This window comes from Trichogramma pretiosum, unplaced genomic scaffold (assembly GCF_000599845.2).
Source record: "Trichogramma pretiosum strain Unisexual culture from Peru unplaced genomic scaffold, Tpre_2.0 scaffold43, whole genome shotgun sequence".
Lineage (NCBI taxonomy): Eukaryota > Metazoa > Arthropoda > Insecta > Hymenoptera > Trichogrammatidae > Trichogramma > Trichogramma pretiosum.
The window spans coordinates 528975-552983 of record NW_019640864.1 but is presented as its reverse complement, the minus strand read 5'-3'; the positions used below and the strand labels follow the sequence as shown (position 1 = coordinate 552983).

At 32.7% G+C, this 24009-nt stretch overlaps 4 protein-coding genes across 9 annotated transcripts; 1 reads left to right on the top strand and 3 right to left on the bottom strand.

Annotated features, from left to right (window-relative positions):
- Positions 1–120: 120 nt before the first annotated feature.
- LOC106649639 lies at positions 121–3101 on the top strand. 6 transcript variants are annotated; one of them, XM_014367133.2, is made up of 6 exons: positions 121–321; positions 382–1240; positions 1450–1709; positions 1826–2170; positions 2238–2402; positions 2471–3101. In XM_014367133.2, exons 2-6 carry the CDS (start codon positions 1213–1215, stop codon positions 2738–2740), a joined length of 1068 nt encoding a protein of 355 aa, XP_014222619.1. In that variant the 5' UTR covers positions 121–321; positions 382–1212; the 3' UTR covers positions 2741–3101. The 6 variants fall into 6 exon arrangements, with proteins under 6 accessions (XP_014222619.1, XP_014222622.1, XP_014222620.1 ...); XM_014367136.2 differs by having other exon boundaries at positions 121–1240; positions 1877–2170; XM_014367134.2 differs by having other exon boundaries at positions 121–1240; positions 1850–2170.
- Positions 3102–6269: 3168 nt separating this feature from the next.
- Positions 6270–7034, bottom strand: LOC111693249 (zinc finger protein 658B-like). The gene is made up of 2 exons (XM_023457518.1): positions 6977–7034; positions 6270–6910 (listed from the first exon to the last, which is right to left on the bottom strand). The coding sequence occupies exons 1-2, from the start codon at positions 7032–7034 to the stop codon at positions 6270–6272; spliced, it is 699 nt and encodes a 232-aa protein (XP_023313286.1).
- A 575-nt stretch (positions 7035–7609) lies between these two features.
- On the bottom strand, positions 7610–8365 carry LOC111693255 (putative uncharacterized zinc finger protein 814). The gene is made up of 3 exons (XM_023457593.1): positions 8347–8365; positions 8075–8152; positions 7610–8001 (listed from the first exon to the last, which is right to left on the bottom strand). The coding sequence occupies exons 2-3, from the start codon at positions 8127–8129 to the stop codon at positions 7625–7627; spliced, it is 432 nt and encodes a 143-aa protein (XP_023313361.1). The 5' UTR covers positions 8130–8152; positions 8347–8365; the 3' UTR covers positions 7610–7624.
- Positions 8361–23943, bottom strand: LOC106649515 (zinc finger protein 423-like). Its single transcript, XM_023457517.1, has 6 exons — positions 23856–23943; positions 11501–11770; positions 10708–10764; positions 10521–10619; positions 9882–10442; positions 8361–8863 (listed from the first exon to the last, which is right to left on the bottom strand). The coding sequence occupies exons 1-6, from the start codon at positions 23941–23943 to the stop codon at positions 8361–8363; spliced, it is 1578 nt and encodes a 525-aa protein (XP_023313285.1).
- Positions 23944–24009: the final 66 nt, after the last annotated feature.

Here is a 24009-nt window from a genome sequence, read left to right as displayed (position 1 = left end):
GACACACACACACACACACACACACATATACGCACAAGTATACACATACACGAGAGAGGCACACGGTTTGCGCCGCAAACTGCCGGACTCGCAGTCACACGCAGGAACACGCAGGAGCCCTTTCGACTCGGCGCGCACGATATACGCAGTTTTTATGTCAATGTCCAGGCCAGCTCAGCAGCGAGAGCGAGACGGAGATGGGTATAAAGAGCAGTTGCGTGCATCAGACTCGCGCAGGCAGCATAGCGATATAAGCATACAAGCAAAGCAGCAGCAAGGCTAATATCAAGGCGCTTAATTATCGCGCAAAGGGGGAGAAAAGTTGCGCGACGCCAGCGCCAGGACGCGCAGTAAATAACTCTGTCTTTTTCTAAACTGCAGTTCCCGAATGCGAGACTGAGGCAGTCAGCAGCAGCAGCAGCAGCACAGAATATACCTATTTGTACCAGCAATAGAGCGCACGATATATATTTACATACACTGCTACTAACACAAGTCGGCCCGCCGATGCGGCGAGATTAATCTTGAAAACAGAGACAGCGAATGCCTCTACCGCACGCGCATACATAAATAAACAATCGAACGTAAACGCTTATCGCGAAGCTCGTTTACCGCGCGAGTAGTGATCGGAGCAAACGCGCGTGTTTTTGGGTGCCTGCGTGTGCCTTACTTTTATTGTATCACGCCGAGTGCAAGAGCTCTTCTCTCTGTATATAAAATACGGAGCAGCTACCGTGGTGGTGTGTGGCCGCGAGTACGCGGAGTACTTATAACCTACAATATATAGGTATCAGCACGGGAACGCGCTGTGCTTCGTCGCTGGCGTTCGTCTCGTCGTCGGATGTAAACAGAGAAACACGGCGACAACAATAATATACGCACGATTATTTTGACATTTGAGAGTGGGAGCTTGCAAGCGAACGATTCGATGACTGTCGCTCGATTCGACGTGGCTTTTTTGTTTACATCTAGCTCTGCGATCCGCTCTCGATTTGTGCCCGCGGTGTGCATGTAAGCCTTTGTGTGCGTGGGTGTCAGCGGATCATCGATCGGTCGAAAAAAACTTTCTCTCGATTTTTTTTTTCTCTTGATTTTTTTTTTTCTCTTGATTTTGACGCTTCGTGTCAATATTGCTGCGGTTAAAAATCCCAACAACTATAATATCATCGACAACGATAACAATAGCAACGATAATGTGTCAAAAGAAAGGGAATGAAAATTGGAGTTCAACCGCTACAGTGTCAGTACCCAAGCCTTTGACGTAAACTTGTAATTTACGCGACACGCATACACGTGAAAAAAAGAACTGCTCCAAATTCGAGTGGATAAATAAAGTCAGAGATAAATCATGTATGTGCGAGCCCCGTCTGTTTACTTACTTAATGAAGATTACATGCTGCCGCCACCGTCGCCTCTGCGTTGTGTACTTATGCTTGAATTAATTTTCAGACGCAGGCAGTCGTCCAAGCATTTTTCCTGGTAAAGCCAAGGAGAGAGAGATTTTTCGAGAGGAAAAGTATAGAATAAAAAAGGCGGGCAGCAGTTGCGTTCCGTTCTCGGTCAGGTGGCTCGAACAGGGGCTATGTTGTTTTTTTACCTACACCACTGATTCAGTAGTTACGCAGCAGCTCTCGAACAGCGAGAAAAAAGGACGACTTTTTTACGTAGTAGTGCGCGTCAGAATGGATCCTATTGCCGAAGTTGTGAAGGTAAGGAAAATCATCATTTTCGCTCGTGTCGTGCATCATTATCATCGAGTACACGTTAACTCTGTATGACGGGTGTTCTCTGTTTCATGTATGGTCGATTGCTCTCATCTCATTAGACATTTCCTGATTTAAAAATCCAGATCGACAGTCTACTGTCCTCTGCGCAGGGAGAAAAGGCCGCCGATCGAGACCAGACGAGTAGCTCCAAGCAGCCTGCCATGGATGACGAGTACGGCAAGTGCATGCCGGATTGCTGCAAGTATCAGGAGTTGGCCAACTACTCGATGTGGGAGACGGGCCTCGACTGTCACGACGGACCCTCGGAGGTCGTCGAGCTCATGCGCCAAATCATAGCCGAGCAGCGTCGATGGGATACTCAGATCAGGCGACCCATGATCACCGAAATGAGGGAGCAGTGGCTCTTGCTCACAAAACTCCAGAAAGCTCACGATAAGCTGGTGGTAGGTTTTTGACAGCTCGATCTCTCGCAGTATCTAGAACGTAACGTGAGTTTTGTTGTATTGACAGGGTGGGGTTTCCGATGACTCCGAAAACGAAGAGGAGTGCAAACGATCCGGACAGAACGAGGCAGGCAGACTGAGGCCAGTTCAATGTGACGGGGCACTTCCCAAAGCCAAAAGGCTAAAAACAGCTGAGACTGCTGCAAATCAAGAACCCGATTACGATGACTATGTAAGTCAATATTTTGACATTGGATGGAATTTGAATTATTTATCTCACAATATCTTTATTTTTTGTAGCAGGATGCCGAATTCGCGAGGCTCGAAAGATTATGTGAAAAATATGGCAGTAGCGCGGGCAAAGATGATAATTCAGATGATTTTGATTTTCCCAACGAAATATTACAATCGACGGCCGATCAAGTAATTAATGTCGCAAGAAGAGTGAACGAAGCTAAAAGACACTTCGATCGGCTGAAGCGTCGCTACGAGGTCGCCGAACAAAAACAGACCAGCTGGCTCTTGGACAGACTCAAAGAACTGAGAGAGAAAGACGGAAGTACTATGTAAATATAGATAGACAATGATGCATACGGAAAAAGTTTTATTTGTTCAATGTAAATGTTAGCTCGTTCGGTTAACTATTACGATATTTATGTTACGCTTAATTTGTTATGCGATTTTTAATAGAGGAATGTGTGATACTATAAGCTAGCACGTACGACTTTACATCTCTTATAATTATAAGTATCGATTTTACTATCGTATATTACGACAATAATTTATGCACCTACCTGCACCAAACGATGTTTTGATGTTAAATATTTCGCGTGTAAAGTGTCCATTATTATGTGTATTTGTAATGAATAATAAAGAAAGGATCATGATTAAAGTACACTTAATAAATTTGTAACATTTTTCTTATTTTCAAAGCTGTACTAAAATTTTAATTGTATGAACAATTTTTTAAAAAAACAAACAACTTTTTGTAATTACCTAACAACTTTCCAGAAAGTTACAAATTTTCATCGATGTTTTGAATAAACTCAATGTATGGTGAAACATAAAAATTCTCTTTCTTTCTTTTTTGAATTAAATATTTTCACTCCTTTTTTTCTCAGCTCCGATTGTAATTATTAGACAATTTCAACGATAGATTGTTCTGTCTTAAAGTTCAAATTTTTTTATAGTTAATTACTCATGAAAAAAGATCTAATTTTTTTATGAAACTTTATCAAAATCCAATAATTTAATATTTTATGTTGACCTGTTTTTTAAAAAAATTTTAATTCCGACTGAAACTGAAGAAACAAGAATTATTTGTATTTTTCTATGCAACGTTTTTTAGAAAACATAGGTAATCATTCAACTTTAACAAGCTCATTTTATCGATTTTATGAAACATCGTGTTTTTCTATTTTCAAAATGCCCTAGTTTAACTTCAAGTAGATTATGAAAAGGATTTAAAAATGAATTTAGTTATTTATTTGACGATATTTTATCTTAATATTGCCTGTTTTATAGATGCTGTAACGGAAAGCTGCGTGAATTTAATCGTTCATCACATATCCAACATGTCTCCACGCACAGTCACAATTCTTTTCAGTAGTGACATCGATAATACCAAAGAAAATTTAATACTAAAATTGATATCTTGCCAAGGCATCACTTACGTATCAAACACAGTCGTAGAATATTTCGAAAAATCATCGATCTTTGTTATATTGATTCGTGACGAGAGCGAGGCTTACTCCGTAAAAAAATATATCGACGACTTTACAGATGCTTTTCCAAATGAGACGCGGCCTAAGATTCTCGTAGTGCTGCTCGAAGGTGAAATTCAAAACGACGATACAATTCGAAGAATTTATGAGCACGGCTGGACCAATAAATTTTTAGACGTAAGTCTAGTGAAAATAGGACACAGTAGCAGCTGCGTCGTTCAAGCTTACAATCCCTTCGAGAGTAGAGTCGGAGAAAAAAATCTTAACGAAAAAAGTATCGAACTATTTCCGGACAAATTGATAAACGTGCATCGGCAAAAAATTACAATGGGCGCGATTCCAACCGATCCGTTGGTTAAAATTGTGCAAAATAGTGTCGGGGAAGTTATGTACTTGGACTCGGCAGATACCGACAAGACCATACTCGCGTTCGAATCAATGAACTTCAACATCGAATACGTAATCATGAATGAAACGGTTAGATATTTTAAGGGTCTACTGATGTTTGTGGATGAATTAAGAATGAACAAATTGAATCTTGTGGCTTTTTCTCGCGGCTTTTCGAGTGCGTTCGACAACTTGACGCACGTCTACTCGGGTGCGTCGTGCTACAGTGTGGCCGCGGCTGTGCCCTACTTGATCAACACACAGATGAGACTACCCTGGCAAACATTGACCTACTTGTTTCTCGTTCCTTCGTTCATCGGCCTCATCACGTGGATATTAAAACTGGTGAACGCTTTGAACGACAGCGTGAGAATTTTGGACATTTTCGGGTCGCTCTTCGGCGTGACGATCGGCATGAAACCAACGAAAATCACCGAAATGATCGTACTATCGACGATTTTTTTCGTATCGATCGTATTTCCGAGCGACTTTTACTCGCACTTCATCGACGAGAAGCTGGTCAAGGGTAGCGTCGGTCTCAACACGTTCAAGAGCATCGACGAGTCCGGCCTGGACGTTTTCTGCCTGACCGCCTACTCCCAAACGCTGCTTGAAATCAACGACACGTGGGCGAAAAATATTCACCAAAGACTGACGCCGACGTACGACCAGACCGAGTGCATGGCCGACTTGATGACCGGCAATCCGCGAGTCTGTATCTCGGCTCACGAATATCTATTGAAAATGATCGAATTGCTCGGTACGTCGGAGACTTACAAAGTTCACTTTGCCCGGCAAAATCTGGCCTGTTTGCCGAGATCGTACTTATTGGAAAGAGCCAGTCCTTACGCCGAAAAATTTCGTGAAAAGTTACGATATATACACGAGTCCGGTATCGATGGGTTCTTCAACAAAATTCAGAGTTACAAGAGCATTGGCAAAAGTTACAGAACTATGAATTTTACTTCTAATCAATTTGAAGTGCACTTATTATTCTTTATTATTATTGGTTCTTCAATGGCAATTGTTGTATTTTTATGTGAATTACTATCGGAAATTATCAGTAAAAAAATATTCAATAAAAACGTTGATGAAAAAATGTAAGCAAAGTATTTCATTAATTGCTCAAATAAAACCCTTTTAAAGCTGCTTTAGAATTTTTGATAAGATATACAACGTTTCTTACCTGGTCAGTCATGTAATCCGATCATATAATTGAATGAATGAAAAGGATGACAGGGTTCTAGTGGTACATATATTTTTATTTATTCCAATAAAATTATATCACAAAACTGTAACATAAATTTATCACTAACGTAACAACACAATTCACGTTGATTATATATCATGCGCAAATAAAAATCGGATTATTAAAATGAAGGGCTCCAAAAAATGGCATTCAGAGACATTAGCTCGTTGACCCGCGCAGTACAAAACTTCCAATTTTAAGTTTAATTAGATATTTCCCACACTATTAAATAACTTTAAAAACAATTCAGTCACACAAAGGAATTAAAGCAGATTTTTAAAATACTTTCAATTTTCGAAATATTTAAAATATTTTCAATTGGTGTGTTCATAGCTTAAAATCGTAAAAAACGATGTTTCAGACTTTTCCAAAAGCAAATACAATTTTAATTATAAACCTAACAATTTTTAAGTATTCGTCATTTTAAAATTTAAAAAATACATAGACCAAACGAACGTAAATTTTAACATGTTTTTATTGGATTTTATACTGGACACTTTTGAAAGTTCTTTAAGTTTATTTAAACTACGAAAAAAAACTTTTTTTCCGGTCTCTACCTATAATATTCACTTGAAATATCTATAGCTAAGCATATAATAGCGTAATAGTTGCTGATAAAAGCTTTTATTGACCTGATATAGGCATTCCTTTAATAAATCTAATTACTATTGATTATATTATCATTTCACATTATTAATAATTTTCGTCGGTTATTATAAAAACACAAAAAAAATCTGATTTACGTCTCTGTAGTTTTAATAACGCAGTAACGCTTATGCGCCACTAATGTTGGAATTTTGTCAAAACGCTTGTTGCAAGCCATGCACTCATATCGTTTGTCTTTCTCTGCTACTTTTTCATGAACATTTTTCTCGTGATTACGCAAGTAATGCTTCAAATGAGTTCTGTAGCTACATTGGTTACAGGAGTAATAAAACGGCGTACCGCATATTTTCGCGTGTTGACTCGCGTGTTTGTCGCTGTAAGTCTCACCGCATCTGAGACAGGTTTTTTTGGGTTTGGTATGATTGTTTCTTATGTGCGCCTCGAGATTGCTCTTGAAGTTTGTCTTATAATCACAGCTGTCGCAAAAAATATGCGGCTCTTTCTCGCATTGATAGTTCTGATGGGTATAGAGCCCGCCTAAACTTTTGTACATGCGTTTGCACGCCGTGCACTGATATTGCAGAGGAGTACCGCATTCTACACAGACTTTAGGGGTCTCGCCTTTAACTCGATTCCGTAATTTATCACACTTTTGACAGTAAATTTGTAGACGATCACTTTGAACTGCCGGATCAGATGTTTCACTTGTCTCAGCTTCATCTTCGTCTGGTTTTGGTTCCTCTTTAATGAAAACCTTGTTCATTTCAAATGATGCTAAAAAATGAAAATTTTATAAATCCTTGTGTAAAAAAAGCATTGGAGTATGAGATTAAAACATACTTTTTTCTTCAGAAGTACTTTTCTCTTGTAGATCCGTTCTCACTTTGAGGAGTGGCATCGGTTTTTTTTGTTTCTCTGAAACATGACGAAAATAACATGAAATTTTCGATATAGCATTATCAATGCTATGTAGGAGCTTGAGAAATGATTTTTTCTCAATAACTCAAACGATAGTGAAATAAGCATGGCAATTAGATTATAAATAAATGAAAGGGCAAAAAAATAAATAAATAAAATGAAAAAAAGATTAACCATATTTTAAATCTATGTTAGCACACAAATACTTTAAGTGGTTTATCAGTAGCATTGTGCAGATTGACAAATAGTAATTAAAAAAATAATTTAAATTCTAGTGTGTTGAATAATGAATTGCAATATTTATTTGAAAAATCTTTTCTCCTACACATCAATGTTGAACATTTATGATGAAGTGAAAAGTTAAAAAAACAATTTTATGTGATTTAATTTTTTCTAACATATTATATAAGTTTTATAAATATTTCTTACACACTAATTTTCTTACATTGTAATATTACTTATTGATTTCTACTTATAATAAGAATAGTAATATTTATTTCTAATATTTTTTATATTAATATTTTTGTATAAATAATGAACACAGCTTTGATAAATACTGAAACTTTTTTTTTACAATGACGCATTCTTTAATAAACAATTACTGTATTTTTGGTGCGAGCGTAAATAATTTCGTGTTTTGAACATCTTTCCGCAGTGCTCGCACTTCTCCCAATTCGTTTGTTCGTGGATATTGTGAATGTGATTCATCAAATTTCCTTTGTGATTGGTTTTATAGTTACAGTCGCTGCAGAAAAATTTTGGCTCTTGATCGCAGAGATGCCGCTGATGAAACGATAAGGCCGTGTACGACAAATAATGTCGATTGCATTTGCCACATCTGTATTTAAAAGGATTTCTGCAAACGTGACAGTTTTTTCGAGTTTCCCGTCGTACGTAGGGTGAATCAGAGTTACACGCCAGGCAGACGACGAATTGGCCAATATTATCTGTGGAAAATTTAGAAAGATTAATTAAATAACAGAATCACGTTGAAATAATACAATATTAATTTGCTCTTACCTAGGGGATTATTTAAAGGATCGTCGCTTTTCATATTATCGACACCGATTAACATTGACTGGGATGTATCGATCCATACTGAAAAATAAATTAATACGAATTACGTTAGAAAAATAGTAACATTATTAAGACAAAAACATATAAAATCGTTAAGGTCGAATGGATGGTGTTAGTTTACAATCATAAGCATATGTATAAAAAATTTTTGTAGACAACGAAAGCGTGAAACCTACTACTACACATTCATGAGTATTTAGATTATAAAAAATTACCGGAAATCGTCTACTCATAAGTGAAACTGCTGAACGTGATCTCTTAACTTTTCCTCCTGAAAAGAATAAAAATCGCAAAGCGAGCACACAATTTTCGGTCTGTTTTGGCAGTACATCGTGTGCTCCATCCTATTATTGGCCACCATCGAGCCGCAATATTTGCAATGATGCGACTCCTCGTGTTTATTCGTGATGTGCGCGGAGAGCTCGTACTTCTTGTGCGTGCTGAAGCTACAGTCGATGCAGCAGAACTCGATGGGATTACCCGGACAAGAGTCGGCAAGATGCTTACGAATATCCCGATAACGCTTGAAGTAATCGCGACATTGGAAACATTCGAACTTGTATTTCGTTTTGGAGCTGCAGGCACAAATGTTGCGGCGAAAATCGCTGAAGATCTGTTTATTGTAGGCATACAGGTCCGTGACTATGCTGTTGGGGCATGTTGTACATTTTATCCAGAACGATTGCTCGTTAGTAACGGACAATTCGGAATTATTCGTCTGTGGATCAGTTGCTGTAATTTCCAATTGTTATTTATTTTATTTACTTATTCATTATTATTATTATTTTTCTTTTTTTGAGAATAAAATCTCCTTCGATGTTTAGAAATTCTGACTAAAAATTTGGCTACTTACTCGAGCGATTTAAATGCTCATTTACACGTGAACGTGAATTTTCAGTTTTCACTACCGAGTAATAACGAAGAACTACTGGGACATCGACTTCACCATCTGAAAATATACAATTTAACATTTTAAATTCAGAAAAATAAATAATGGCGCTTTTGAATGTCTATGAACGTGGGACCTAATAATGACGCGGAGCTGATGAGATTCTAAATGAAACACCAAAAATATCCAAAAAATGTCACGAATAATTTAGATAAACGAATATTCATTTTACTGCACATTTATAATAAATATAACTACAATTGTTATGAGTTAGCTACAAAGGTAAATCTTGGATTGAATTCAATTTAGAACAAACATGTTTATTTAGAAAATTCGAATAATCATAGCGTACATATAAGTACAATCTCAAAGAGAAAATTACAAAAATTTACACAGTTCTCAATAAATTTTTACTTATGATACATTTCATTTTTGTAAATTTAAATGTAACTAACAATGTGATGTGTTATCCATCCAGATAATTATTGGATTGAATTTAATTTAAAACTGATATATTTTTCTCGAAAGTTCAAATAATCATTTTATACATATAAGTACAATCTTGAAGAGAAAATTACAAAAATTTACACAGTTTCCAATGAACTTTTACTTATTAAAATATTACATTATTCTACATTATTATTATAATAATTGATACTACAATATTTTGTTATTGTAAATTCTTACTTGTTCTCACATATTGTTATGGAGTACTACCATAATATTAATTTTATCAAATTTGTATAATTCATGTGTTATAGCAAATTTGTAATCTTTTCTTAAAGCTAGGTATATTTTTGAAACAATGTTGTAAACGTGTGCGCGCCTTACAAGCGTGGCACGTTCATTAAAACAAATGGCACATTGCTATGTGCTTCTTCAACTCATCTAATGAGCCGATCTGCACATCGCACAGGTCGCACTTGCCGGTCTGATTCGGGCGGCAGTTGGCCTCGTGCTCTTCGAGAGCGTCGAAGTAGCCACCGCAGCCGCGACAGGAGCGCCTGCCGTAAATCTGCGAGGCCGGCAGGCCGCTCGGCTCGCTGCAGCGAGATCTCATGTGCCGGCGCAACACTTCCGGCGTGTCGATGATCCGATCGCAGCCCGAGCACAGGTAGTGCATGCAGATGTTGCAGTGGGCGCAGTACTTGATGGTGGGTATCCAGGACTCGCCGGTCGGCCGCGAGATGAATCGACACTGGATGCAAAAGTGAAATACCGGCGCGCTACTCTCCCAATCGCTCGGATCTGTGGAAAGACCAATGTCACCGTGAGCACGAGAAGTTTCATTTGTGAAAGTCGCGTGAGTAATCGATTTTGTTATATTACCGTTGAACGAGGATCTTGAGGAGTCGTCGTCACTTTTGCGAAGTTTCGGGTCAGTGTCGCATCTTACCAACTCGATTTTCAGTGAACAAGATTCTAATTTAAATTAAAATGTAGTAAGAATTAGATGGGAATCGATTGAGATGAAAATGGATTTTATGTTGGTTAACTCACTGGCTTTTTGGATTTGTTGCTTTTTCACTACTTTTTTTACTCTCTTGTGAGATTTCAAGTCGCGAGCAAAACTTTCTTGCAACTTCTCAAATTCTGTATCTGTACCAATCGCAATATTTTCATATAAACTTAAATATTCAATAAAAACGTGTAAAAAATCGTTAAAAATAAAATAATCAAAACTCACCCGAATCATCTTTTTCGATATTTTTACCATCCACATCATCATCGTTGGTTTTATGCCCTGAAAAAAAGTATAGTAAAAATTAATATTTTAGTGTATGAAAAAAATTAGGAGCAAATTGTGTTTTTCAAGTGCGCGAAAGCGATAAGCGTTCGATAAACGTGAGTAAAGAAAAAAGAAGTGAAAAACGGATGTGACTCAAACATTTTACTTATACATATAGACTTTGTTCTGATAGAAGAGTTTAATGTCCTAATGCTAATAAAATTTGCTTGCTACCAATACCACAACGGCAATACATTTGAAAAAGGCATGTCAAATAACATAAAATATGAATTTTTATTAAAGTTTGTAATTTATTATACATAATAGGATCAAGCGATTTTACATTAATTATTACACTATATGTCATGAAACAAACATTAACATTTGTATTTTTTAATGTAATATATTAATTTTTCTTTGATAATATTTAAATATAATAATTATAATAAGCATATATTTACATTTTTTATTTAATGTAAAAATAATCTAGGAACTGGTACAAATAATAAATACTTAAATTAAGCTACAATGAAAGAATCATTCAAATGACCGTACATTAAGAGAAGTTTTGTTAGTGTTTTAGAATTATCAATTACCACACTTGCTGTCTGACTAGTGAACAGACCATTACCGGCATAAACATAATTTTGCGACTTATTCGAGCAGCTTAAAAGTTTGACTTTGAAGCAAATCGATGAAAATAAGGAACAACTTAAAAGTCGATACAATTTTTTCATTCACATCATGGTACTGTAACTCGTGTGCTTGAGCTTGACGTGCTGCACGAGCGATCCCTTGCGCGTGAACTTGCAGGCGCACTCGCTGCACTGGAAGCTCGGCTCGGAGTTGCAGCCGTAGCGCATGTGCTGTCGCAGGTGCTTCATCTCCTTGTAGAGTCGTCGGCAGCGCGGGCACGGGAAGCGCATCTCATCGTGGCAGATCCGGCAGATTCGCTTGGTCTTGCGCGCCACGTACTCCATTATGCTGTTGCAGGTCGAGCAGTACACCGTCAGGCTCGCATCTGCGAATTAGGGATAAGGCGACAATTAGAATCGAACATTTCTCGGCTTACTCGGAATCGTAATTTGCGCATCGAGCGCGTGTATATAACATTTGTTGCAAGTGACTTATGTGTAACGTTATGAGAGGCGTGTTACTGATACTTTTAGTTACACCTGAATTATTTACAATATATAATATATAATTGCTTTATGTTTACGTGTGTAGTTGTGGAATTTAATAAGATACATTATAATAGAAAACATGAAGTTTATAATATAGAGTTTATAATAGATAGCAAGTGACTAGTTCAAAATTTTAGAGTAAGAATTAGTCAGATTTTACATGTATTCTATTTCATTCGAGATCTATAAAAACTGTTTAATATCATTAACGAAATTAATGATTAGTATAAAACTGGAAAAAAATTAGATGAATAATGCTGACGAAAGATCTTTTGATTCATTGAGAAATGAAAAGAACGATGTAAACGTTTGGAAAATAATTTTTATTTTTCAATAAGTTTTCAATATTTCAATAAAAAAAAATCAGCACGTAATATTAAAAGAGCATGAATGAAAAAGACAAAATTAGAAAACTCAAAGTCAACACTGGCATGCAAAAATGGCAAAAATAAAATAATTAAATCTAAAATTGTTGTCCACAATCTCTGAGCATTGCAACTTAGTTAGCGGAATACTAGCATCGGACTTGCATATGATTGCTAAACACATCGTAACCTACTTCATTGACAAAACGTTCATTGCAGCAAGAAATGCTGGCCCATTACAGTCAATTAGCAAATTTTGTTCACGATTTTCTTCGCACAAGGGGCATCTAAAATTCATAGCTATTTATAGAATTTTTGTCCTCCGAATAGATTTTATAACCTATTTTACAAAACTTTTGTAAACATTCGTCCCAATTTTGTTCTGTCCCCTTATTCAGAGAAAATTTGAATGTTTCTATATTTTTAGTTCGTCTGTATACTTCATTAAGGGTTAAATCTGAGTAAGAATGATTTATTTGATTATCTGTTTGACACACATGTCTCCTATTTTGTACAGTTCTCACGTTTGATGTTGAATGATTCTAAATAGTGATATTTGATGTTTGAATAAAAAAAAACGAAAATATCTATGAATCCATATTTACAATCAAAACATCAGATATAATCATGGCATTTCGATTTTAATGTAATTCAATAGAGCTGACCATTTATTTTTTATTTCCTGCAACAAAAAATAGAGGTAATTTTTCATAAGTTCCAAAAAGTTCAAGATTTCCAGACGTATGTAAAAAATTAATGATAATTAATTGAATTTTGTCATGACGGAAAATGAATTTAAAAAAATTATTTAGTCAACTATTAAAGTTGTTTGTTTCAATATTTATTTATTCTTTCCAAAATGTACAATTCATTGAACTATTTCATTAATAGTATATTACTCCCCTGAGCCACGAACAACAGAAAAGTTCCAGTTCCCAAGTTGCTTCGAACGCTAATTACATGAGCCCTGGGACTTTTCTGTTTCTCACGGGTTAAGCCTGAATTTTTACATACTCACTGTCCCGAAAATAGCAGTTATCCCCTTCCCTATAGAAGGAAAGTAGTGAATTTTGGGCCACTGGTATGAAAAATATAATTCTACTCTATTCGTATAATTCACTAGATTTTCATTAGGTACACAGAACATCGGATTCATTTTTTATATGGTTTAATAATCACCATAAAATTTAAAAAATTGTATAATCAATTTAAAAAGTATCATTAAAATACTAAACCACCATTTAACAGCAGTTAACCCAGCAATAATTCATTTCTGATCAATTCAAAAAAAATTATGTATTAAAATAGCTCAAGTTGTATGTTATCTCTGGATCGTGTTAAGAGCACAATTTCGATGACCTTTTTTAAAATGGATTAACTATGTCAAGGTTGATTTAGCATGCAAAAAATGAAACTGTACAATAAATTCACCAGAAATAAGTATCAAAATAAAAAACATCAACATCATAATCAGCAATAACCGCTCAGATGCATACATATATTTAAGTAGTGAAATGGCTGTGGTACATACACAATTTAAACATTAAAATTGCTGTTTTTCGTAAAATAATCGAAAAAGCGACGTGGTAAATATATTGCTGTTTACTGCTTTACAAGATATAGAATTATCAAAATGGACATTATTAAATAAAAATTTCTGATCACAAGGATTGATTTTTATTTTTAAAATTCAATAAATTAATTTTTAAAAATTTTAATATGGGTTTATTGTGATTGCATCTTAAAAATTGATGAAAAGATGTCGAAGTTGTTTCATTCAATAGTATAAATTACTGCGGTTGATGGAATCCTGTTCCGGAAAACATTGTCATTTGTTGCATCAAAGCTTCATTTACGACTGGGTCAATCGACGGTATGTGAGGTGGGATTGGATTGATTTGTACTGAACCGTTGAAAATAAGAGCCTTTTTTTTGCGGCAGCTTGCTCCAGGTGGAGCCCTTTTGCATGATTTTTTCAAATGTCGATTCAAGGTCATCTGATTTTTTAATGGTTTCTCGCAATGAGGGCAAGCTACTTTATAATTACTTCCATGAACCCGTTGCTTGTGATCTTCTAAGTTACATTTAGAATGACTCTTATAAGGGCACAGATCACATGGGTAATTTGGATTTCCCCCACACCAATCTCTTTGGTGATTTTGAAGTCCAGCTAATTCGAGGTATAATTTGTTGCATCGGCGACATTTAAACTTATAATTAGTGGAACACTTCGGACATGCCCTATGTCCTGATCCTCTTTCATATTGAACGGTTGTATTGCATTCAGGACAATACATTAAACGGTCGTCATCCACCTGTTTTTTCCTTTCGTTTTCTTCAACTATATTACAAATTGAAAGTTTAAACATAATTTTATTGTAACTGTGCATTTTTTATTCTAAATTTTTTCAAATTTTACCTGTAGTTTCTGGGTAGGTTTCGAGTGTAGGGACACACCATAGACTTGCATCCATAGGAGGTATTAAATTGAACCTTAAGGTATCTAAAAAAGCCAGAAATAATAAAAATATTAGTAAAATATATTTGAAAAATAAACAACATCGATATTGGATCTTGATGGAAGAAAATATATCAATTTATTTTCCTACACCAAAACAAAAAGTACGATTGTTTTTTGATAAACAAGAAAAATGAAATTAACCGTCATTGCAACTGATCTGAAATTAAGACTATTTCGCCGCTGCTTATTAATAAAAACACAGTGAAAAACGCTACGAAAAAAAAACCTTTTTATAAAATGCCGTGAAAAAAACACATCCGTGGTCGGATGCCGCGAAGAAAAACACATCCCAACGAATGACGATTTAACGAATCACATAGAAAATATCTTGGTCTTTCCGAAAGGTGTTTTTCTTCACGACATTTCAATAAGGAGTGTTTTTCACAGCGTTTCAATGAAGTGTGTTTTTCTTCACGGTATTTCGTTAAAGTGAGTTTTTACTCATAAGTAGTGGCGATTTATAAAAAAGCAAGTTAGTAAAATAAGTTAGTATCACACTTCAAACTTTAACACGCTTTAGATGAAAAAAAAAAGAAAAAGAAAAAAAAGTTTTTTTTTGAAAGTTATGAGATTCAAACATCAATCTATGTGTCTCTATCTTCTCAGTTTTAGCATAAAACAACTTTTTGTACAAGATGCTAAACACATGTTGCACAAGAAATTGTATAAATAATATTTTAGGGGCTTAAAATGATCTGACTCTTTTATTAAAACATTATATCATCATAATTAACTTTATTAATTGTTATAACTTATAAAAAAGCTATTTTAAACAACTAGATCGTCAAATTTTTGTATAATTTCTATATTTTCTTTTTTTTCATCAGATGTATCTTACTTCTATTATATTTTAGTCGCACCATCAAAATTTTAAAAGTCGAGTTTGGATCCAGCTGCAAAAAAAATATAAACTCGGTTAGTAATGCCATTTAATTAAACATATTTAAAAATTGAATTCTTGTTACAATTGAAATTAATTGTCTTGATAGGTTCTTACATTAATTGCCCTTGAAATATTAAATATAAAAAGACTATGTGCTTTACCGACGTCAAAAGTTCTTTTTACCGACTTTAGTTATGTACCATTGAACAAGCAGGCTGCAGAAAAAATAAGGTAAATATTTTTCTAGCGAATACTCCACACATGCCATTCTTCAATCTTTTAAAGCCTAAAACAAAATAATGAAACAGTTATTATGCTATATAAAAGTTATAATAAAGAGAATGAATGCTTGTAGTTCATTGAGTGTTAAATTTATAAATAAAATGTTACGTAAATTGGGCTTGAATTTCTTTTAGAGGCATTCGAGCTCGAAGTCAAGTGCAAAACGCCCTCGAGTTCTGTCGACTTCAAACTGAGATTTTTGCCAAGCGCTAAATTGGCATAACTCAATTATAACGCTAACAACAAAGTCTGCAGCCATATCATAAACAGACTCAAAAGAACTCGAGCGCGAATCGTTGATAATGAAACAAGCTCAGCAAGACTCAGATGCAATACGTTCTCAAATTCGAGCACGTAACATGTTCAAACGTTTTTCAATGCAAAGGTCCTATTCTGGTCTGGAGCAGGAAAAAAAATAAAAAATGTACAAATAGGTTGAAAAACAATATTCGGTCGTAAGGATCTCAATCTTCCACGAAAACCTGCTCAGATAATGTTCAGCCCCCGAATCTCTAAGTCCAGCAGAGGCTGGTGCCGTGATCCAGGAGCGTCACGGGGTAAGAAGTGCAGACAATCGACAAAATAATCGGGCCACCCGCTGAAAAGCAAGTACATCAAACAAGCAATGAGACGCTTGAGCTTTAATGGATATATATTTTTGTAAAGATTTTTTTTGTCGCTCTTGATACATGAAAATGATCATTTTTTTTTCAATTTTCTTTTTTATTCTTTCTAATTATTATACATTAATTCGTATACCGTACTTAGAGTACGATTTTTATAAAAAGTAAAATAATGTATATAATGTATTTTGACGATATTTGTAACAGAGTATCTATTAGGCATGCTACATTGTATGTGGAAAGCATGTTTTTACACGCGAATATCGCATACTAATGTTCAGATGATTCAAATAATTCACAATTTTATTGTTCCCGCAATACATAAATTTGTATTTGCCCATACAGCGATCAACAAATAGGCACTCTCAGTTCTTAATTATAGTAGATTCATTATAGTCTTTCAAAAAAAAAAGACTTTGTTAATTGCAAAATTTTAGAAAACTACGGCCACGTAGCTTTAATACAATATTTACAAATATTATTTATACAGTCAATGAATGTGGTGAGTCATATGTAATACTTTAAACACATAGCTATCTGAAAAGAATGGCACATATTTATGATACGTTAATAAAAAAATAACTATGACATTTGTGGTGAATATGGTGCACGATACAGCAATAACTTATATCCTAATGTCAAAAACTGTTTGAAAATCGCAATTTAAATTTTATAATACAGTAGTTGGTAAAAACAAGTGAGTATTAAAAATCATACATGCGAAAAGAACATAGGTGTAACGATTATGGCGTATGACAAAACCTTTACAAACTTATAAATACTAACTAAGAACTATTAGTAACCATAAGTAAGCAACGCAGATTTTAATACCATAGCGTATACAAATTCATTGATAAAACAATCGAGCGATTAAAATTCGTGGCTGTAGCTTTCATCTATAAAAGTTTCACATTTCATTTTACTTCATTTACATTCATTGGTGCATGAGCAATTATCAACTTAATAAGCACACAATATCTCTGGTGCATGAGCAATTATTAACTTAGTAAGCTCACAATATCTCATTACGAGAAATTGCAATGATTTCAATCACTTTTCTGAAACTTGTATTATGTATAAATTTTTTTTGTACGAGAATCCATGGTGACTTCAAGTACATAAGAATGAAGATGTCAACAGAGCCTTTTAAAGAAATATTCCGTAGAAGGTTCAAAAATAGGATTGAACATTTTATTTGTAGATTGGCTTCGTCATCCTCTTGATAGAAAAATATTGTACAAAATATTGATAAATCACGAAAAATTATACTATGAGTCAGAATAAGCTTTGAAATCCTAATCTAAATTTGTCAAGTGTTTAAAAGGGCTTACTCTTAAGAAATTCTAGGAAGATCAAGCATCAGTGAAATCGACTCATTTTACAATTTTTGAGTCTCGGTCGTACAAGCATTTATTATTAAATGCTATAATTATCCATATAATTTTTTTATTAAAATGAAGTAGCTTATCAGAAGTATCTTTCATAAGTAAATTTGTTTTGTGTGTAAAAATCATTATCACAGTTGTTATGGAACAGTTGCATGTTTAATATTCAGGGTAGGTTTTATATTGTACTTTTTTGGCATTTTTAAGAAATGTTTTTGAAATGCTTATCATAATACTTCTTTTGATGAAATACTAACAAAATGACTATCAAAATGTAATTATAAAGGTGTACTACAATAATCTTATTGTATACAATTATAGATCGTGAAAAAGTCCAGTACACGTATCGTAAAATTATATGATCGGACCAACTTAAAGTCAACATGTAAAATTATACAAAAACGTGTATAAAGTTTTAGTTTTAAGTTTAAATACTACTAACTTTGAAATGGAATGACACGCAATGGGCCAATAATAAAATTACATTTAATGTCGTTAACGCAATCATTTTAGATATAAGTTCATAATGTTCAGAGTTGGAATATCTTCTAATGTAGTTTATAAAAATTGATGTAAATTAATTTACAGTTAATATAAATTTAACACTTTTTTCCATTACTTTTTTTCAGTAAGTTTATCAATTGATTTAACATTTGATTATGAAAACAATAAAAACTTTCAAGTACAAAATTTACGTTATTACTAACAAAATTTTACACTGAAGCTGCTCAGTAACATTTTTTTGTTGTATTCGTCAATAAGCTCATTTGATGTGCTCAATCCAATCGCAATTCTTGGTGAAAAAATCGATCTCTACTATTATGAAAAATGAAAAATTTTTCATCATACCAAGAGTAAAACTTTTCATATAAAAGGACTGAAAAACTTCTTGAAGTAACAAGTTTTTTCTGTTAAAAAACTACTTTATATTTTAAAAAATTAAATCATCAGAGCATTACGAAAAAAACAGAAATCGATTCTTTCAAAATTAAAAAAAATGAAATTTTCCAAAAATCTGTGATTCATACGATTTTATATAGAATATTAGCTTTTAACACTTGTCACATATTCTTTTATATGTTTCTTTTTTGTAATTTTGTTACTGACGAATAAAATTAATAAATACATTATTCAGATACATCTCAATTAATAAAGCCTTAAATAAGTTCTAGTAATACGTAAATTCCTCCAATCATTATCGAATCTTTTTTAAGGTGATTAATAATGATAACAATATTCATAGTAACGAGAATTAAAATTATCATAGATTTTAAATAAAAATTTGATGCCTTTTTTGAAATTAAATAGAAACATGAACAGACACCTCTTACGAAAAATGTCATTCAAAAGTAAAAAATTAATGTATTAGAAAGTTTTCTTGTACTTCTTAATGTTTTTGAAAACTTTATTGTCATATTAAATAATTTAACTTTTCATAAAAGATGTAAATACGTTTCGCTAAAAATTTTAAACTAGTAGCTAGTTGATCAATTTTCTGATATTCGTTCTGATCATGTATCATTGAGGTTCTTCCCCAATAGTTTGAAATCTTAAACAGAATCTGTTATCGGATCTCGCTAAAACACCGTATCATTTGGAATACAGGCCTATATTATTTTAAATAACTTTTACTTCGTACGCTTTAATTTAATTTTACTTAGAAAAAAAAATTTTATAAATAATACAAAATAGTCTAGGTTTAACTCTGTTATTGACTCAAAAAGGGCTTAAAATCAAAACTAATTTTATTCAATTATTGATTAAGATTTTTATCTTCTTTTCATGGCGGTTTTTAAAATTATTAAAAATGTTTATTTTTCACTGAGATATAGTCAATTCCTTAAGGGGAGTCATACACCAATTTACCCTCTTTGTCATTTTTGTGATATAAACCACAGTTTTATGTCCATCTACATTTTCTGCGTAAAATTGACATCTTTGAGCCCTAAAAAATGTGAAAAAATTGCAGAATAGGCCTTTGCATCTAAACGAAGTTCATTTTTGCTATTTTAGCCTTTTGGCACTGTGCGCAAGGTTCAGATCAGAGTTTTCGGGTTGGAAGATCCTGATAGGTCTCAAAATCTTTAGAAAAGTATCCTTTATGGGCTGAGTTTTGTGGAATTTTGATTAGAGTTATAAAAAAGTTTGTATGCCAAAAGATGTGAAAAAAGCAAGATATAAAAAAAGTTTTCAATGTTTTTGAGAACACATTGAATAATAGAACTGATATGGAGGCCTAAATCAAAATTCCACAAAACTCAGTCCATAAAGGATACTTTTCTGAAGATTTTGAGACTTATCAGGATCTTCCAACCCAAAAACTTTGATCTGAACCTTGCGCACAGTGCCAAGAGGCTAAAATAGCAAAAATGAACTTCGTTTAGATGCAAAGGCCTATTCTGCAATTTTTTCACATTTTTTAGGGCTCAAAGATGTCAATTTTACGCAGAAAATGTAGATGGACATAAAACTGTGGTTTATATCACAAAAATGACAAAGAGGGTAAATTGGTGTATGACTCCCCTTAAGCTTTTTACGTGTGATTCACGAAAAAAGCTCAGGGAAATAGCTGTATCTCAGTAAAAAATAAACATTTTGGAATTTCAAAAAATGCTATCAAAAGAAGAAGAAAAATCTTAACCGAAAATTGAATAATCTTTTTTTGATTTTAAGCTATCTTTGAGCTCTTAAAAATCTTTACTTTGACATGATTTGATACAAATATTAAACTTTGACGTCGAGGTTTTATGTGATTTGATATTAATAATTAAATTTTATATCCAGTTATGTGTTAACTTTTAGTCACGATATACAGATATCTGTCATTTTCATTAATTCGTCATTCCCTTGACCCATCTTTCCTGGAAGGTTTATTTTTGTGCACACGTTCAATGTGTCTTGAGACGTGCATTTTTTGTTTGGCTCGATAGTCGCAGTGAGGGCAAATGAACTGAGGCTCAACCCCACATTCCCACTTACGATGATTACGGAGACTACTTTTGAGCTTATAAGAGCGTCCACAGGTTTCGCAGTCATATTGTTTTGGCGTTTCCGGGTTCGGAGTTTCTTTTTCAATTGAATCGGCGAACCAATGAATCCCGACCCATGGCCAAGGTTGCATGGCAGCAGCATATGGCGCGACTGCAACATTAAACAGCATATAGGTATCGATTAAAGTTTCAAAATGGAACTGCTACCAACGAAAAAAATGTAACTTTATTTGTTTTTTTTTTTTTTTTTTTTTTTTTTTTTTTTTTTTTTTTTTTTTTTTTTTTTTTTTTTTTTTTTTTTTTTTTTTTTTTTTTTTTTTTTTTTTTTTTTTTTTTTTTTTTTTTTTTTTTTTTTTTTTTTTTTTTTTTTTTTTTTTTTTTTTTTTTTTTTTTTTTTTTTTTTTTTTTTTTTTTTTTTTTTTTTTTTTTTTTTTTTTTTTTTTTTTTTTTTTTTTTTTTTTTTTTTTTTTTTTTTTTTTTTTTTTTTTTTTTTTTTTTTTTTTTTTTTTTTTTTTTTTTTTTTTTTTTTTTTTTTTTTTTTTTTTTTTTTTTTTTTTTTTTTTTTTTTTTTTTTTTTTTTTTTTTTTTTTTTTTTTTTTTTTTTAGTAAAGCGAAAGCAATATTAGCTGTAACATAGAAAAGATACATGAAAATGAGACCACGTAAATTTACTTAAATAGTAGATTATAGATTCTCTTAATTTTTCAGCAAAGAGTATAGTTTGTGAAGTTTCTATTAATGAAAAAAGAAACAAAGCTAAATTAGTAACCCTTCTTGCCCTAAGAAATTATAATAATTATAATAAATGTACAATGAATTAAAAGGGTTTATGAAAATTTAAAAAAAAAAAAAGAAAAAATATCCTTTATTTGTTTGCTTACAAAAATTTGTATGACAATTAATAAAAATAAAAATGTTCAATGATTATATCGAAAATGTTTGTAACATAAGTCCGGATTTTTTGGATTTTGGTACACTTTTGGTGATGTAGAACTCTCGTAGTTATCCTTATAAAAATGAACCTTTCCGGATATTAATATATTACCTAAAAAAAAAATATGAATTAGTTGAAATTTTACTGGTATAATTTACCTTTTCAGAATCAGAATTCTACACCTATATAAACATTAATTTTCATCATTAAATGTTTCATTTTGAATTGTTTTAAATTGATAAGGAGTGAGTAAGGAAGTTTTAATGAAATAACGTAATGATTAATGTAGAAATTATTGTATTATCAAAATACCCGAATGTATAGAATAAAAGTTTACAAAATGTTTACACATGATCGGCGTTTACAATCATCTAATTTTAAATTGAATATAAAAATATACATTTTTTATTCTAGAAATTTACATATCATCTTATCCGATTCCATCACTTACAAATCGAATTACTTTAACTGTTTCTGTAATATCAACATTTAAGTAACATCATCATAAGGCACGTAAAAAATGTAAAAGTTATTATTACTTTTTTTATTCAAAAAACTTATTTTTAAATTTTAATAATCTCTTTCAGGACAATGGGCTCATTGAGAAAAGTATCAAAAGTTTTTCTTACATTATTTATCGATATAAGTATCAAAAATAGTTACATCAAGCATTTTTTTTAACGTAGAACAACAACCACGAGTCGTGATGTTACGTAAAAATCGTCTTTTAATCACATACCTGTATTGAATAAGTTACATAATAATAATTAAATAAAATTAAATACAATAATTAAATTTTTTTGATAACTTTTTCACATTTTTTCTTCATAATTATACAGTCTTGCCAGATTTGGATTTGGGCTGAAACGAGCTTTTTTTAAATACCTCTTTTTATAACACTTAGAAATGAAACAATTTTTTTGAAAATCTGCAAGAACATACTAAAATACTAATGTTATTTTATTAATAGGTACTGGACTATAACTGTTAACAATATTTAAGCAAAGAAAAAAAGTAATCCTTGCATAGCGTACTGGAAATATTAATAGTTTTTAGTCTTGTGTCGCCAAATACCAAATTTCTAGTCATAATACTTTTTTGTTTTCAATATCAAATAATTAATGGAAGGGTATAGAAGTTAAATTCCTTGTTAATTTATAGTTGCATCAAAATTGATGAAAAAGAACTATACATTATATAAGTTAGTAGATCACTGTCAAAGCTCTTGACTCTATAATCATATTATTACTTAGATACCAAAATGTTACGCTACAATAAATGCAACTTGCTTAGAAAAATATTGTAACACTTAAACATAGATTCTTAAGAGCAAACAAATTATAATTGATTTCGTCAACTGTACAAATTTATTAAATTTAAAATGTAATTAATTCTTAAGTTTAGTATTCAGGTATTTCAATCTTGGATGAAAATGCATGATAAGTATAGTAATCAATAATTTATGTGGCATTGTACACAATGCATACCGCAATTACTTATATGCACAGTGTTTACAGATTATTATACATAAAAATGATATCAAAAAAGAAACTATTGATAAGTGAAAAAGCGCCAAATTATTCATCTGTTAAACAAGATTGGTTGAAAATTCTTAGAATGAAAAAAACATTGCAATGAGAAAATATACAAAAGTACAAACAAAATTTTAAACAACTTTACGTGAGTTAAGTTTGCTTTTCTGAATCATCGTCTGGTAGGTTGTGACCAGACTTTTGATGGTGTCTTTTCATATGGACTGTTAAATTCCCTCTTTGTCTTGCTTTATAGTTGCAATCGGTGCACTGAAATGTTGGCTGTTTTCCACCACATTCGAGAACTTCATGTCGTTTCATAGTACTTTTCCATCTGTACCCTTTTCCACAGTGACTACATGAATAGTTCATACCATTGTTTCTTGATCCTTTTTGATTTGACTTACGAGAATTTTTGTTTTTTCGTCCTACTAATTTCACATTAGCTTTACATTCTATTACATTCTCTGAAAGATTTTCTGCATTTGCAGACATTCTTCTTACAGGCATACAATGTTTTGACATCAAACCTAATTGTGCAGCAAACACTAAACTGTCAAC

Bases quoted from the DNA above. Each gene is read 5' to 3' on its own strand.
- LOC106649639 (XM_014367133.2), top strand. From the start codon at position 1,213: ATGAAAATTGGAGTTCAACCGCTACAGT. The intron at 2,171-2,237 runs GTAGGTTTTTGA...TTGTATTGACAG, and splicing joins AAGCTCACGATAAGCTGGTG to GGTGGGGTTTCCGATGACTC. The intron at 2,403-2,470 runs GTAAGTCAATAT...TATTTTTTGTAG, and splicing joins AACCCGATTACGATGACTAT to CAGGATGCCGAATTCGCGAG.
- LOC111693249 (XM_023457518.1), bottom strand. From the start codon at position 7,034: ATGCCACTCCTCAAAGTGAGAACGGATCTACAAGAGAAAAGTACTTCT. The intron at 6,911-6,976 runs GTATGTTTTAAT...TTCATTTTTTAG, and splicing joins AAGTACTTCTGAAGAAAAAA to CATCATTTGAAATGAACAAG.
- LOC111693255 (XM_023457593.1), bottom strand. From the start codon at position 8,129: ATGTTAATCGGTGTCGATAATATGAAAAGCGACGATCCTTTAAATAAT. The intron at 8,002-8,074 runs GTAAGAGCAAAT...AATTTTCCACAG, and splicing joins TCCTTTAAATAATCCCCTAG to ATAATATTGGCCAATTCGTC.
- LOC106649515 (XM_023457517.1), bottom strand. From the start codon at position 23,943: ATGTCTGCAAATGCAGAAAATCTTTCAGAGAATGTAATAGAATGTAAA. The intron at 11,771-23,855 runs GTAAGTCAAATC...CCTAATTCGCAG, and splicing joins ACGAAAAAACAAAAATTCTC to ATGCGAGCCTGACGGTGTAC. The intron at 10,443-10,520 runs GTGAGTTAACCA...AATTTAAATTAG, and splicing joins GCAACAAATCCAAAAAGCCA to AATCTTGTTCACTGAAAATC.